Genomic DNA, 14581 nt, shown 5'->3' with positions numbered 1-14581 from the left:
ATTATTACCTGGCCAATGAGACTTTAGTGCAGCATATTTATTCAAGTAGATAAAGGGAAAAACATGCCAACATGCTTAAGTTTTTGTGAATTTGGCAAGTTTTTTGGACAGGCTGTCTCAAACGGCAGCTTCTGCACTTCATGAACCAAAATGTTGATCCTCTTAAGCATATTTAGAAAACCTTTCTAATCTTATCAAATCTAAGTTATCTAAGGCAGAATACATTCATAGTCTGAATGCAGTGTCTTTGCGACTTTTATTCTATGAGCCTTTCAGATCACTTTGGCCAACTCCTCTTTGCAGAATTGTTTAATTCAGACACACTGGAGGGTTTTTGAGCATGAACGGCCTGTTAAAGGTCATGCCAAACATCTCAATCAGACGATCTTTGATTGGGTCACTCCAAAAACTTCATTTTGTTTTGTCTTTTTTTGAGTCATTAAGAGATCGTCCTCCTGCATTACCCAATGTGTGCTTGAACTTCAGGGTATGAACTGATGGCCGGACATTCTCCTACAGGATCTTCTGTTAGAGAGCAAAATTCATGATTTCATCAATGACAGCATCATGAGGCAGCAAGGAAGCCCCACCAGCATGTTTCACTGACTGTTCTTTGAAATGCTGTTCATTTTACACCAGACGTAACGGGACTACAACCTTCCAAAAAGTCCCACTTTTTTCTCGTCAGTCGACAGAATATTCGAGTTGGATTGTTCCACTGAGGCCATTCTTGCCCACTCTCTTCCTTTTTGATGAAACATGCACTGTGACTTTAACTGAGGCAGGTAAGGCCTGCAGTTCTTCAGATGTTGTTCTGGGTTATTTTGCGACCTCCTGGATGAGTCGTTGATGGACTCTTAGAGTAATTTGATAGGTTAATCCTGGGAACGCTCACCACTGTTCCAAGTTTCCTCCATTTGTGGATAATGGCTCTCATCGTGGTTCACTGGAGTCCCAAAGCCTTAGAAATGGCTTTGTAACTCTTTCCAGACTGATAAACGTCAATGCCTTTGTTTCTCAGCTGTTTCTTTAGTGGCATGACGTGTTGTGTTGTGTTTGTGAGACACTTTTAACCTACTTAAGCATCATATTTCAAAAATATAATGTTCCTAAATATTATATAGTGGTTTCTTTTGCCCACTTTCAAGGATCATTTAATATCAAATGAAAAAACAAGGAAAATCAAACAATGAAATCTGCAGGTTGTGAGTCTATATACTATATGACTGCTGGCCACAAAGAGTGTTTGTAAGTACTTTGGATGTGACTGTGTGAGCACAGACCAGCTCAGTGTTTTAATGAACCACGGGTAGTGAGTGAGTGAGTGGTGCCTGCACTGAAGACCTTTGGATGAGGATCAAAGTCAGGTTGATGGTGCTGGAATAAGCGGCGGTGATGACTAAAACTTAAGCGATTGATTTTCTGTTAGCTCTCAGCCTCAACTGTACTAACAGACAATTTCCCACACTGCCTCTGAGGCACTTCTACTGTTCTCATGACTCTAATCACTAAAGGGAGAGCAGCCGCATGATTTTACTTTGTAATAAAGCTGGCAGTTTTCTTCAACTCAGGTAGGAAAATCAGATAAAGTCTGAACAAATATTTCCACTTGCAGGCAGCAAAAGAAAGCAATGACATGTAATTCAGTGACAGAGTTCCAGTGCTGTTGCGGGTCACATATGAATAACACTGTCATACTGAGCCACTTAATGCCGTCTTATATGTGCGATGTGCTAGTTAGTTAGTTTTTTTTTCAACTGTAATGTTTGACTATTTTAACCTTTTTTTAACTGCTGTACTAAAAGAGTTTACCAAAACTGTGATTGGGGGAGACATTGCATAAACGTTATAAATTGATTTGCCTGTCATTGAGTGAAAAAACTATTTGATCCCCAAAACGTGACTTGTTATGGCAGAGTAGTAAGCCGTTACTTGTAGTTGGTTACCAGGTTTTGCACACAGTCACTGGGGGATGTTGCAAAAAAAGTATATTTAAAAAAATGTTCCTATTTCTTGGTTCTCTTATTGCTGCCTGCAGCTGTGTTTTGCAAACCATTGGTGAAATGTATTATGTTATTTTATTATGTACACTCAAACCTGGGCGAGGGGGTAGGTGTAGAGGTTGGGCTATTTTCAATCGACTCTTCAGATCCTCCCATCTTCTCTGGTCCACTGTTAGCAGAGCAGTACCCTGTTGAGATGAGACACAATCTTAACTCCTCGTGGTTGTAAGCCTAGAGGCCTAGAAGGAGTACCACATAACTGCACCATCACCAGGTTTAATTTGTGTTGCACTATTCTATCTGATGCCAAACAACAGGGGAACACGCCTCACAAAAATCTAAAACAAGATGCATTTTAATTGGTCAGTTTTGTTTAACTAGTGGTCAGAGTGACACCATAATGCCCCACATACCACACAGTATGGTGGTAGGCAATAAAAGGCAAGAAGGTGTATCTACTATAATGTATACGCAGTACGGCTCTTACCTTGTTCTCATTGAAGTTTGCAATGACAACACCCACAAACAGAGTGAGTCCAATCATACATCCCAGAAACACAAAGACATGAATGTAGATGCCATGGATCTGCAGACACAAAGAGTTAGAAAATGTGTAGAGCAGCTGACGCACTGCAGGCATAAAATGAGAAAATTCATTGTTATATGAAATGTTAAGGATCAGTACCGGTCCAACACGGTGAATAATGACATCTCGGACCTCCACCCACCCTTTTAGTGAGAGCACTTCAAACAGAGCCAGCATGGCATTTCCCACATTGTCAAAATTAAAATTTCGTGGATTGGCCCTAGAAGAGGTCATAATGTGTGCATTAATGACTGGCTGTGCAAAAACAAATGCACACACAAGCAGAAAAACAAGTCTTACCAGACCCGTGGTACCCAGAAACCTGGTTTCTTTTCTCCAGGCTTCAGTTTCAGGTTCAGATTTCTGGAAACACTGACGTTTATTCGGAATATCCCGTGACAATCCTCCTGTGACAGGCCACAAAGTTTAACAGCAAAACACAGAAAGGAACAATAATCAGAACATTTAATGAAATGGAAGAAAAGGGCTATTTTTGGATTCATGATTTATGAAAATAATATACCCAAAGACTTTCACAATAATGAAGTCTAGTGCATTACAGTAGACTTAAATAAAAAGCACTTGCATTTAACTTAAATAAGAAATACTTTTCTAGATATAGTCAATTATCTTGGAACAACTGTTTATAAAATAAAAGGTTTTGTTCTAGCACAAGCTGAAAAAAGCGTGAGGACTGTTGTTAAGAAAATAGGATAAAAGGAAACACTGGTTTATTGATTTGACTGGGGAGGCCCCTTCTACTTATTCAGCCTGTAGTTCTCTGCAGGAAGTGTAGAACAGTGGGTCAGTGAGGAGTTTCTTGCTGTACCCGTTTAAGAACACTGGGGTCGTTGCACTTGGCAAGCTTTCCGGCGAACAGTTGAACTCCAAAGCTTGCGAACACCAGCATCAGCGTGAGGAGCAGAATGGAAACCTGCAGAAAAATCAATCAGGAATTTAAGACACAAGTTGAACATAATCCAAGTATGAGAGCAGTGGATGTAGAAACCTCAGCCAGGAAAATCAATCAGACAGAGTAAAAATCAATAACTACAGCACATTTTTTGTAACTATAACATTGTAACACAACTATAACTATATTCAGTTTCCAGAAAAGCTGGTACATGCTGTCCGTTTAGAAAAAAGTTGCGCTCAGTTTGTAATAAAATTGGTTAATATACATAATGGGGTATAAGAAGAAGCCACTGTGAGCACTAATGCAAGTTAAGCCATCACTAAGTCACTGATCAGATGAATTTTAAAAAAAAAGAAATGTGAAATTTGGGCATTAATTATTTAACACTCTTTTAAAAAAAAATTACTAAACACTCCGCCTGCAGTCTCAGTTGGCAGATATGAAACAAAAAAGTACAATAGGGAATACCTCAAACTTTTGAGTAGCTAAAATAAGCATGGATGGGAAAATATTTTGCTTTCTAAATTTCAATTAATAGAATAGAATAAACCTTTATTATCCCATGGATGAGAAATTTCAGTTAAGTTGGTCAACTTAACTGAAACGACGTCAAAATCCTTCTTGATGTTGACGTCATCAAGTTCAAACTGTTTATTATTTACAGACTGGTACAAAAAATGTTTCTGTTCGACATGCTGTGCATTATGATCTTTAAAGCACTGTATTGTGTCTTTATTTCCTTTATTGCATTTACTGTATTTTATACAGCTTCCCATTTGTTTTCTGAAATTCCTGAGCAGTGTCACTTTATTTTATAAGCAGTGTGGCGGTCAGGTTGAAGGTAAGGTATCAAGTTTAAGGTAAGAAAAGTTCATTTTGATTTAAACAAATATTTGAACCCTATTTAAATAGTTCTCCTGCAAAAATAGTAAGTCCTGTAAGAGAAGACTGAGTTATATTAATCGAAATTCACGAGAAGGTTTTTTTTTTGTTTCCCTCATTAATAAAAAACAATAATCTGCCGCTACTGTAGATAAAATAATCTATTTGTCTTGTTATCTGGTATATTAAAAAAAAAAGTCACACACTCTGCCACACACAGGTGGAAAATGCAAACAGGTGCTAACCAGAAAAATCTCCTTGAATCCTTTGAGAACCTCCCGCACCACCTTCCTCATCTGGGGTACCAGCTTGAAGATCCTGAGCGGACGCAGGCAGCGCAGCATCATCAGCAGCTGAGCCCCAGACTCAGGAGGAACGTCAGGAGGTAGCCAGCACAGAAAGATCAGACTCACCTACAGCGAACACAGCAAAGCAAGCATGAATAGCATCCTACTGATTTTACAGCAACGTGATTCATATTTTAGTTTCCAACAACAACACTGAAACTATCCATTCTCTTTTCATTTCTCTCAGTACTAAACATTGGACAAACCTGATCTACTGAACCCAAACCAAAGACTCTCCAACTTTGAAGCCTGAATAACATTCAGCATAAAATATTTCTTCTATTGACCACTTCTATTTCACATCAAAACTGCAGCTTTCAAAAAAAATCATGATAGTAAGGCACTAAAACTGGATACAGTTTTTGATTCATATGGTTACTGCGTAACTCTAAGTAAGGCAACATTTGCAGCAACAACAAATCTGTGAGGTGGTTGTCAGATGTAAAATTTTCTGGAAAGTCATATGAATGTTAAAAGGTCCAAAATACTCCTATAATAGTTAATAGCAAACAAAAATGCATAATATCTTTGCATTTGGTCTATGTACCCTCACTCGACTAAATGGAAAAACACGATGAAGCAATATTTATATTAGATTTCTCACGAGATAGATAAAGATGTCCATGACGCCTCCAAAGTCTCTGATGACAGCTGTCGGGGTGAAGAACAGACCGTCGGCCATGATCTTCAGGTTGAGCTCAATGCTCATGAAGATCACAAATACATACTCCCCAATCTGAAACAGACGCCACTGGTTTAGTGCATTTATCCCTGCGCTTGACTGTTCATGAACCATCAGTCATCTTTTTAATACCTGAAGGGTGGGGGCGTGCATAACCCTGGTGAAGGGGGATTCGAACATCATGGAGATGCAAGAGCAGATGGTCACAACAATCATAACCCAGTCCAGATAGGTGACTAAGCCCAGAAGATCACTGCAGGGAAACGCACATCAGATTTCACGCAAAGAAAAAGTAGGTTTGGTATACAGTAAGTAGGCCAAGAGAGCAATTTGGTTTGCTAGCCAGAAAAACACTAATACAATATAAAAAAAGATAGGTACGGCAAGACAAAGAGAGAACAAGGATGAGTGGGGAAAGGTATCAGAAAGTGAGAGTGAATAAATCTTAGTGTGTGTGTGTCTGTGTGCACGTGTGAGCAGGCCGATCTGTTTTACAGCAAGATGTCCCCAGGCACCAACGGTATCTGATACAAAGGACTGCTCTGCTTCTCACTTCAGTAATCAGTTTCTCTGCTCGGCTGAATTACTATCAGGCTGCATAATGGGTGAAATATATTTCACAGCTCTTCACTTCACAATTTTCATTCCTTACCACAGTTTGGGGAAGCACAACAGACAAATAATAAGCCACAGAATTAATGAGTATTCCACTGTTGCACAATGAACAGATCGATGGAGAGTCAGGCAATCAATAATTCATCACACTTACTACAGCTGGTGGTATTTGGTGTTCTTCACTGCTCCAGTTATTGGATCAGTTTTTGATCTACATATGAAGTCATAGAAAAACAAAAAACACACACACAAAAAACATACAGACAGACAGAAAACATAAGGTTCAAAACATTTTCTTACTACAAAGATTCATATAAACACTGTATGTGTGTGTGTCTGTTAGTTTAGATTTAAGACCAGTCTTACGCATTGAAGCGAGCTCGAACAATCATCCTGCAGAAGTTCCTGAAACGGTGCTCACGCCCCACGATAAAAAGAGGCTTATCGAAGTAAGGATGGTTCTCCCTCAGCTCCTCCTCCTGAACCTTCCTGCTCAGCCACACAAGCAAAGACGTGGAGAAAATACCAGTGACTTCATATCAATCACGTCAGAGAATAAACCATTGTTTAGCCATACTTAACTGAGTTACTTTTTGGTGAAGAACTTGATTTAACGTAATTATAATATTGTGTGTGAAAACCTTTTCATTTCAGCTTGTTCTTTCTTTTCTTGGATCATCTTGATCTCGCTATCCTCTCTCTGGGCATTACGATAACGCACTGTGCTGGAATGCTGGGGAAAGAAAAAAATAGACAATATATATGACTCATTTTTTTATTACAGAAATTCCCTGTCATCTTCTTACACTTCTTGCATATACTGAGATATATTTTTAAGGACCATAGAATCAGAAGCGCTTTATCTGGCAACAAACAAGCCTAGTGCAAAGTATGTGCTGGGATGTGACTTTGTACTGACATCCTGAGTGAGAGTCTCCAGCGATTTCCCTCGGCTGATCCTCTGACTAGTAGAACCATGTCGCAGAGATCTGCAGACGCAAAAAGCAGACCATAAGATACAAGGTCTCGACAGTAAAGCACAAGTGTCTAAGTTTCTGTCTGTGCATCAAAGTGTACGTCAGACCTGCGCTCTTGCCGCACGTGATGCTGGACACTGAGTATGGAGCGTTCTTTGGCAGGCTGGCCTTCAAAAGATCCACTTTGTATCCGCTGTGTTGTGCAAGCGCTTGGAAACACAGACACAATACAGTTTGCAATACCAATAAAACTATATACTGCCTTGCTACCTCTTGTTATCAAGTACCAATTTTTTATAAAGACATGTAGTCACTAGTTCATGATTCCAGACGGTGCTGTTTATCCAGTGAATGAGGGTACAGTTAATTGAAGCTAATCAGCTTGCAGTGAAGAGGAAGAAACTCAAAGGACAGGAAAATGGCAGCTATTACTGACAGTGGGGGGCATAATATTAGAGAAGTAACTGAATTGGCACATTAATAAAAAATTTCATATTAAATAATGCTCAGTACAGACAAACACTGACACCACAGTGCTGCCAATAAATACACTTTTGCCTTTTTAAGAGTATTTTCCCCTTCTTTAGTTACTCATTCATAACTGCCTTGCAAGCACCTAAGAATCGCCGTGTTGTTGTAGCATATCGTGATATCAAAATATCATAAGTTGCACTAGAATTCCCACCCCTAGTGTGACAAGATAGTTAGCTCTTGTCCATCTTTTAGTGTAACAAGTCATCTCTGGCTTTTGTCAGTCTGGAACCATAAGAGGACTGTAGTAACCCAGTCTACCATTGTGAAACTGGTTTGAATCATTCCATTAGTCAGTGTTTGTGTGTGTGTGTGAGTGAGAGAGAGACTCTGATCATTACTGTCTGTTCTGACTAACAGCAGAGCCATGTACCAGAACAGAGCTAATGACATTGTGGCACCAGCAACGTGTGTACTTTAATCATTTATGGAGACTCTGAGCGATTGCTTGTTTACTGGCAATAAGCACGCATGAATTCCTGCGTATGCTGGACTGCGCGTGTGTTTGACTATGCTGGTATGTGAGCCTAATTGTGTGCTTGTGTGGAGGATGGCTGGCCAGACAGATCGTGTTATGACTACTGATAAGCTGTCTATCTTTCAGACTGACAGAATATTGGAATGGAAGGGGAGGGGGGACGGATTGGACACGGTGCCGGCAAGCTAATCTGCACTTAGTGCCAGCTCTGCCATGCTGAACAGCAAATTATCCATTTACTTCATCGCAACAGTAAATGAGTCTGAAGTGGGCCTGTGTGTGCGTCTGAGTGTGTGTGTGTGCCGAATAAAACAAAACAAAACAAAAAACAGAGAGAAGCATTAACAATACAAGAGTGCTGCTGTGGCACAGCTACACCTAATATGTACACACATTATTAGTTTCACCCACGCAGAGCCCACGATGCATTTTTATGACTATGGATAATGCATTGTAAACATATTTAACTCAAGTCTTTAAGGAAGGTATAAAACTGAAAGTGTATGAATTACTGTAAAAAAGCAAAAACATGCAAATAACTGATTGCCTAAAAGCAGGGAGTAGATGGTCAAAAGATGTCTGTACGCGCAGGTTAAATTTAGAACAGAGGCGGATGAAACGTGAACATGTTACAGAAATATAAGTTACATTATAGTTTATTGCAGCATATTAATATCCTCATTTCACTGTGATGCGCGAGCTGGCGTACGATACGTGTATTAATCAAATTTAGCACAGTTTGTCACAATTACTCAGGTGTAGTCGTGTCTTACCGTAGGATTTTATTGATTGTAGTTTCTTTCTCCAGGAGGTTACGAGCTCGGATGCTAAATATTGACCTTCGAAGCTAAGAAAGCACGGTCAGTTAAAAAAAAAAAAAAACCTACACAGCTGTAAATATTAGGTACAACGTGGCAATCTGCTTCATTTTGCTGTATATTTACAGTCACAGAGACAAAGAAAGGAATAGCATGTAAGCGAGCAGGCAAAGAAGTCTGTGAAAGCACCTTTTGGTCAATATATTTGTTGTCTTCAATTGCTGAGCGTTTGGAGTGGTCACAAGAGGAGGATGAAGCGGAGGGGAGACGCCGGAACAGACAGCTGGTATCCTGTTGCTGACGATCGATGAACTGCTTCATAAAACTCTCCCTAAAGTACACGACAAACAGCACGCACAGAAATATCATGAATTTTAATGTACGGTGTCCCCCTAAAGAAATCCATATTCAGAAGTAGACGATCACAAATTTATAAAGCTTATCTTAGACGCATAATTACATCAGTGCAAATTCAGCTGCAGTGGAAGCTCTTAGTGCAGCAACCCAGCAGATGGGCTGCAGAGGGAGATTTCTTTAGGGTGAAGGACTCGGCCCTGCACTACTCGGCAACTAAACAATAAAGCTAAATTATGAGCCGGACTTTGCATCAAATATAGTTCAGTTTTACCGCTAAAGGCTGCAGAACATAAAAAGTCTGTTTTGCAAATGACCAACTAGCTGCTTTAAACTAGGAGCAGGAATGAAAACGTTACTTTTTACTTTGTTTGCATAATGTCTGGAAACTACTGGTGGAATTCAAAAGCTTCACATCTTTGGTGGTCTCTGTTAAAACCCACACTCATAAACCCACACTGAGAATTACTACTTAACATAACATTGTCCCTATATTTAATCTAGCTCACTTTAAATGTCTGTGTATCTTTTTAGCTCTGGTGGATATCGTTCTTCATTTTCTCTTCATGACAAAAAATAGCCCAAATTATGTAAAGTTTTTGTGTTTAAGGTGTGTGTTTACCTGATCCTGGGCACAGTGAAATCAGATGGAAGCTTGGAAATTTTCACCATCTGAGGTCTGTTGGGGAACTTTTCAAAGATCCTGAGTCGTAGAGGGAGCTTCTCTTTGGTGTCAGCATTGGCTTCGCTTTGCTTGAGCTAACAGAGGGAGGATGAGAGGCAGTTTAAGCACAGAACAGAACTGCAGGGCACTCTTAAAGAATGCAGTCGGCCTTGACAGCATGAGAAGAGAGGGATTTAAGTTAGAAACCAAGGAGGGGGGAAATGGGAACGGTTAGACTGAGTTCGGGTTGTATGAAGGTTTTTGATCTTGAGATCTGCAGGTTTTCATTGCTATTCATAAGCAGAAGGTGTGAGGTTATGTGTGGGATATCCAGAGGTAACGGCTTTGAGGGTGCAGCTTTATATTTCTGCCAGATGATGGCAGCAACACACTTACCTACAACACTCACAACACATACAGTACAGACAACCACGTTTAGGATGAGATCCCACTTACTTTTCAGAAAAGAAGGGAGAAGGCAACAGAAGATAAAAAAAAAAGAAAGATTACTCTGGAGGGGTTAATGGAGAAAAGAAACAATAATGACAGAATAATGTGCATGTGTGCGGGCTTAAGCAATGCAGCGCAGACTGGTGAAATCAAAAGATGACAAAGGGACTAAAACCAATTATTTCCATTAATTACATATTGGGGGGGCTGACTGAAATTCTCTTGCAGGTATTCTCTGTATGGGTGCATGGAGATAATCCCTGATGCATTGCAGATTAGGCCTACGAGGGGAACTGGAGCTTATCATTCGAAGAAGGTAACTGCTGTGAAATATATTGACTGGGCTCTGTGAATATTTCTCTGTCAGTCGTGGCGTTGTGTGACTGTCTGTCTGCTGATAAAAACGTCCCTGCGTTCTGTTCCCCGTATAGGTATTTCTGTCAGCAGCTGTCTGACTGTGAGCGACCAAATGACTGGAACAGCCTCTCGGATCTGAGGGATAACAGCCAGAGAACAGAGAAACCTGAGAAAGGAAGGGATGGAAATCTGCCTATCCACTTCCTCTTTTTGTTTTTAGCAGACTAAAATGTTGGAGCTTCTCCTTTACCCTGAGTGGGTGTGTGGCATACTGTGAAGATGGAATTATGCACCAGCGTTCTCTTGCCTAGGCTTTCTGTCTATACTGACTCCCAAGATAGACACAGGGCAGAAAGAGAGACTGAGACTAAAAAAAGGTAAAAGAGACAAGCCGGCAAAAATAACGACACAAAACTTAATTGATGATTGAAAAAAAAAAAAAGACAAATGGATTTCAAGATGTAAAACAAGTCATTATTTAAAAGAACTGTGTGCTGTGTTTGCTGCAAGAGCACAGAATAGGAAAAAAAATGTTTTGAGCACAATCGTGAGCTTATTTTCAGTGCTGCAGTTCTTTTACTGAAACTTGAAACACACACACACACGCACACACACACACACATCATTAATATGGACCTCCTGGCTCCCAAGGGTACTAATCAATTGGGCCAACTCAGTGAGATGTGCACCTTCAACAAACCCCTACACCCTTATCTGCTACAACAATGCAACAAAGCAAAGATTTCCCTCTATCCTTTACAGAACTTGTTCTTTTCTATCAAACTCAAAGTCTCAGTGTTTCTTTATATAAGATCATCCTTACAAGTTCCTTCTTCTCACTTACAAATCCCTTAAAGCCCGGGTCCCTCAGTACCTGTGTGACCTGCTCCACCCATACACAAAGTCTCAGATGCTAAGATCCCCAGCCATGGGACAGAGCCTTCAGTGTGGCAGCTCCCACCCTCTGGAACTTTCTCCCAAAAGAGCTTTGCAATGCCCCGTCAATGGAGTCCTTCAAGAAACTCATCAAAAGTCATCTCTACAACTAAGCCTTCAACCTCTAGCCTTTTGTTTTTTGTATATTTATATATTTGTTTAAATATTTATACTCTTTTATAAATCATCCTTGGGTTTCTTGAAAGATATTAAAAAAAAAGTTAGCATTAAATTTCACGATCTCAGTTTCAGGTTCAGATTCCATTTATTCCTTCCCTCACTGACCTCTAATTTTTTCATCCTCTTGTAAGAAAAAAACCCCCCAAAAAAACCAAAAACCTTCACTGTCGTGTGAGCTAGACACACTTATTCATACTCACATGCATCGAATTTACATTTAAATTTATCAATGGAACGTTGATCAGAGTCCACTGTGCCACAGATTGCTGTTTGGGGTGGCGAGTGTAGTGCAATGCATAGTTTCCTCGACTTCTAACACTGTGGAAATCTTCTCTGTGAAAGCTTCGCCTGTATGTGTAGTTACACTCATAAGCTGCCATAGATCACCAACTATGCTAACGCAGCAGGTCTTCTGTCTGTAAAATCAATAAAGTAAACAAGAATGAGGAAGAAGAGATTGCTTTCACACAAAATCTATTCTCTGCAGATTTACTGATTTTATGTGTTCCTGAAAATGAAAGTGCCTCTTTGTCAGGTTTTCACCGTACTGTAATAATGTATCAATACTGTTGCTATCAAGGCAAAGATTTAAAAAAAGAAGAAAAGAACCCTGGCCAAACTGGTACAATCAAGTATTATGAACATATCTAGTACTTAGTTTAAGGCTTTACAAGCTTTAAGGCACTAGAATAAATAGTTTTGTTTTAAACATTGATCAAATTATTACTGTGACTGCAATAAACAAACGTATGACTGCACTGAGATTTATCCCCAGCTCTGCATTGTTATCCAGTTTGCAGCTCTTTGTTTTGTTTTACTTTAACATCTCACAACTTTACACTCCCATATGGAAAAGATATATATAAATCTTATAAAGTTTTTATCTGTCTTGTATGAAACTTGTATGAAAAGCATACAGGAGTGAAAGCACATATAAGATCCCTTGAAAAATTATATAATGAAACTTGTATGTTTTATATACTTACTAAAAAAATATATGAAAGTAATGAGAAAGTGGCCACTTTCATGAGTAAATCATGTATGTTTTTACTATTTCTTTTCCATATGGGCTTGGTTAAGTCTCACGCTCTGATCGAACAAGGACTCTTCAAAGCAACAACACATGACATTAGCTAACTGCACCGTGCACAGTGAACGTGTTGGAGCAACAGTGAAAGGGATAAATATTTTCCTGAACACTAAAACAGCATTATAAGTGACAGCTTGCATTCGCTGCCCTATGTGCTTTGTTATATACGCCTTAAGGAATAAGCACTAAAAGTACGTGTGTGCACGTGACAAATGTGGGATATTTATATTCCACTTGTATGTCTATGTGCACATATGCACGTGGGAAAAAAAGGAATTTCTTTTTGTGTCATAGTTAACGGCTGATAAATCAAAACTACTGCTTTCCCTGCCACTGATGAGATTTAATGCATGGCGCAGTTACAATGGAGCCAAGACTAATGTGCTTTGCCTTGAGACCCATTCAGGTGACCTGCCACTGCTTCCCCCTTCATTCAAGCCAATTTCAGGCTCCGCTGAGCTAGGGAACTTTCCATCTGGGATTTCCACAGCTCTCTTGACCATGGCTGAGAGGGGTGAAAAAAACTAATACTGACCATTAGCATTAAGCATTAAACCCAATTCAGTCATAGCCGTAGTTCAGGGAGAGCATGAAGAAGTCAGGATTGAAATAGCCAGAGCCAGAGAGTATTGAAGATTGAGAGAATTCAGAGGGAAAAATCAACTGCTTTTCTTTCTTTGCTGGTAGAAAGAAGCAAAGCCCTGTATAAAGATGAAGTTCACCTTGTTATCCAATAGTAATACTTTTATCCATCTGCAGGTGAACACCCAAACTTTTCATGATAGCTTCATTTTACAGCTGCAAGAACAGCTCCATTCGGATAAAAATCCCATTTAGCAGAAGGACAAATGGATCTGTGAATTAGAAGAATGACTCAAGCAGGTTAGTGTCTACAGTATTAATATTCCTTCTGAACTCTCAGTCCTGTAAAGCGAATCTAGCTCACGCAAACACCGATAATATTTGCGAGTGGCCAAACAATGAGGAACTCATGAACAGCCGCCTACCAAACTGCGGCCCACACACATCCGTCAAATGCCTGTGGGAGTGCATAAAATCATCTGCATTTTACCATTCAGCCTGCCTTTCACCAGCCCCACCAGACAACAGCTGTGTACGCGTGAGGATGTGTGCGTGCGTGACCCCAGACGGCACATTTTCGTAATAATAACACAGCTTTACTTGCTGTGCAATCCATCATTCGGCACATCTGCAGTGTGTGTCGCTCTCTTTTTATGAATTTGTGCCAGCTCAACAATTTTAGCCATGATATATGCCAATATTAAAATGCTGAAAAATTCAAAAACACGCACGGTCATTGTAATTGGAAACAACCTATTTGCATTCCACATTCCTCAAAGTCTTCCCCAGGCCTGTGAGCCTAAAGCTGCAATACCCAGTGGAAGGAGATCAGAGAGCGAGTAAGCAGGGTCACCCTCTTTCTTCACATTAGTTGGGTAATGAGGCATACTGCGGAGTTGCTGTAAAGCCACACAGCCCATAAACCTCTAATAGCTACCCCTGATACTCAAAACAACTGCAGGTGCCATTGTCTGAAAGTCCAAAACTGTATCACGTTCAGCTATGTTGCTTTGGGCTTAAAAAAGATTAATGGGTTAAGGGGGTATGTTGAACCTAATTTTTGTTTTGTATCCCCATGCTTGCCTTTCTTGGTCTCACGTAGCCTCTTGTTTTTTCCCCTATTATAGTCTTTC

At 39.9% G+C, this 14581-nt stretch overlaps 1 protein-coding gene across 3 annotated transcripts in view; it reads right to left on the bottom strand.

Annotated features, from left to right (window-relative positions):
* The window catches only part of nalcn (sodium leak channel, non-selective), a 64371-nt gene that overhangs the window by 6722 nt on the left and 43068 nt on the right, over positions 1–14581 (bottom strand). For all 3 annotated transcript variants that reach the window (XM_085435657.1, XM_085435659.1, XM_085435658.1), the window contains 16 exons: positions 9812–9948; positions 9025–9166; positions 8791–8864; positions 7116–7217; positions 6951–7020; positions 6673–6764; positions 6398–6520; positions 6186–6242; positions 5549–5669; positions 5339–5470; positions 4633–4800; positions 3419–3523; positions 2890–2996; positions 2689–2809; positions 2491–2589; positions 2098–2191 (listed from right to left, as the gene is read on the bottom strand). In XM_085435657.1, the coding sequence (XP_085291783.1) occupies positions 2098–2191; positions 2491–2589; positions 2689–2809; positions 2890–2996; positions 3419–3523; positions 4633–4800; positions 5339–5470; positions 5549–5669; positions 6186–6242; positions 6398–6520; positions 6673–6764; positions 6951–7020; positions 7116–7217; positions 8791–8864; positions 9025–9166; positions 9812–9948 (1744 nt within the window). The remainder of the gene's footprint in view (positions 1–2097; positions 2192–2490; positions 2590–2688; positions 2810–2889; positions 2997–3418; positions 3524–4632; positions 4801–5338; positions 5471–5548; positions 5670–6185; positions 6243–6397; positions 6521–6672; positions 6765–6950; positions 7021–7115; positions 7218–8790; positions 8865–9024; positions 9167–9811; positions 9949–14581) is intronic.

Source organism: Copadichromis virginalis, linkage group LG16 (assembly GCF_057382275.1).
Source record: "Copadichromis virginalis isolate Kocher_CV1m ecotype Utaka linkage group LG16, C_Virginalis_male_GT1.1, whole genome shotgun sequence".
In the NCBI taxonomy this organism is placed as follows: domain Eukaryota; kingdom Metazoa; phylum Chordata; class Actinopteri; order Cichliformes; family Cichlidae; genus Copadichromis; species Copadichromis virginalis.
Note: the sequence above shows the minus strand (reverse complement) of the source record. Positions and strands in the feature narration are given on the sequence as shown.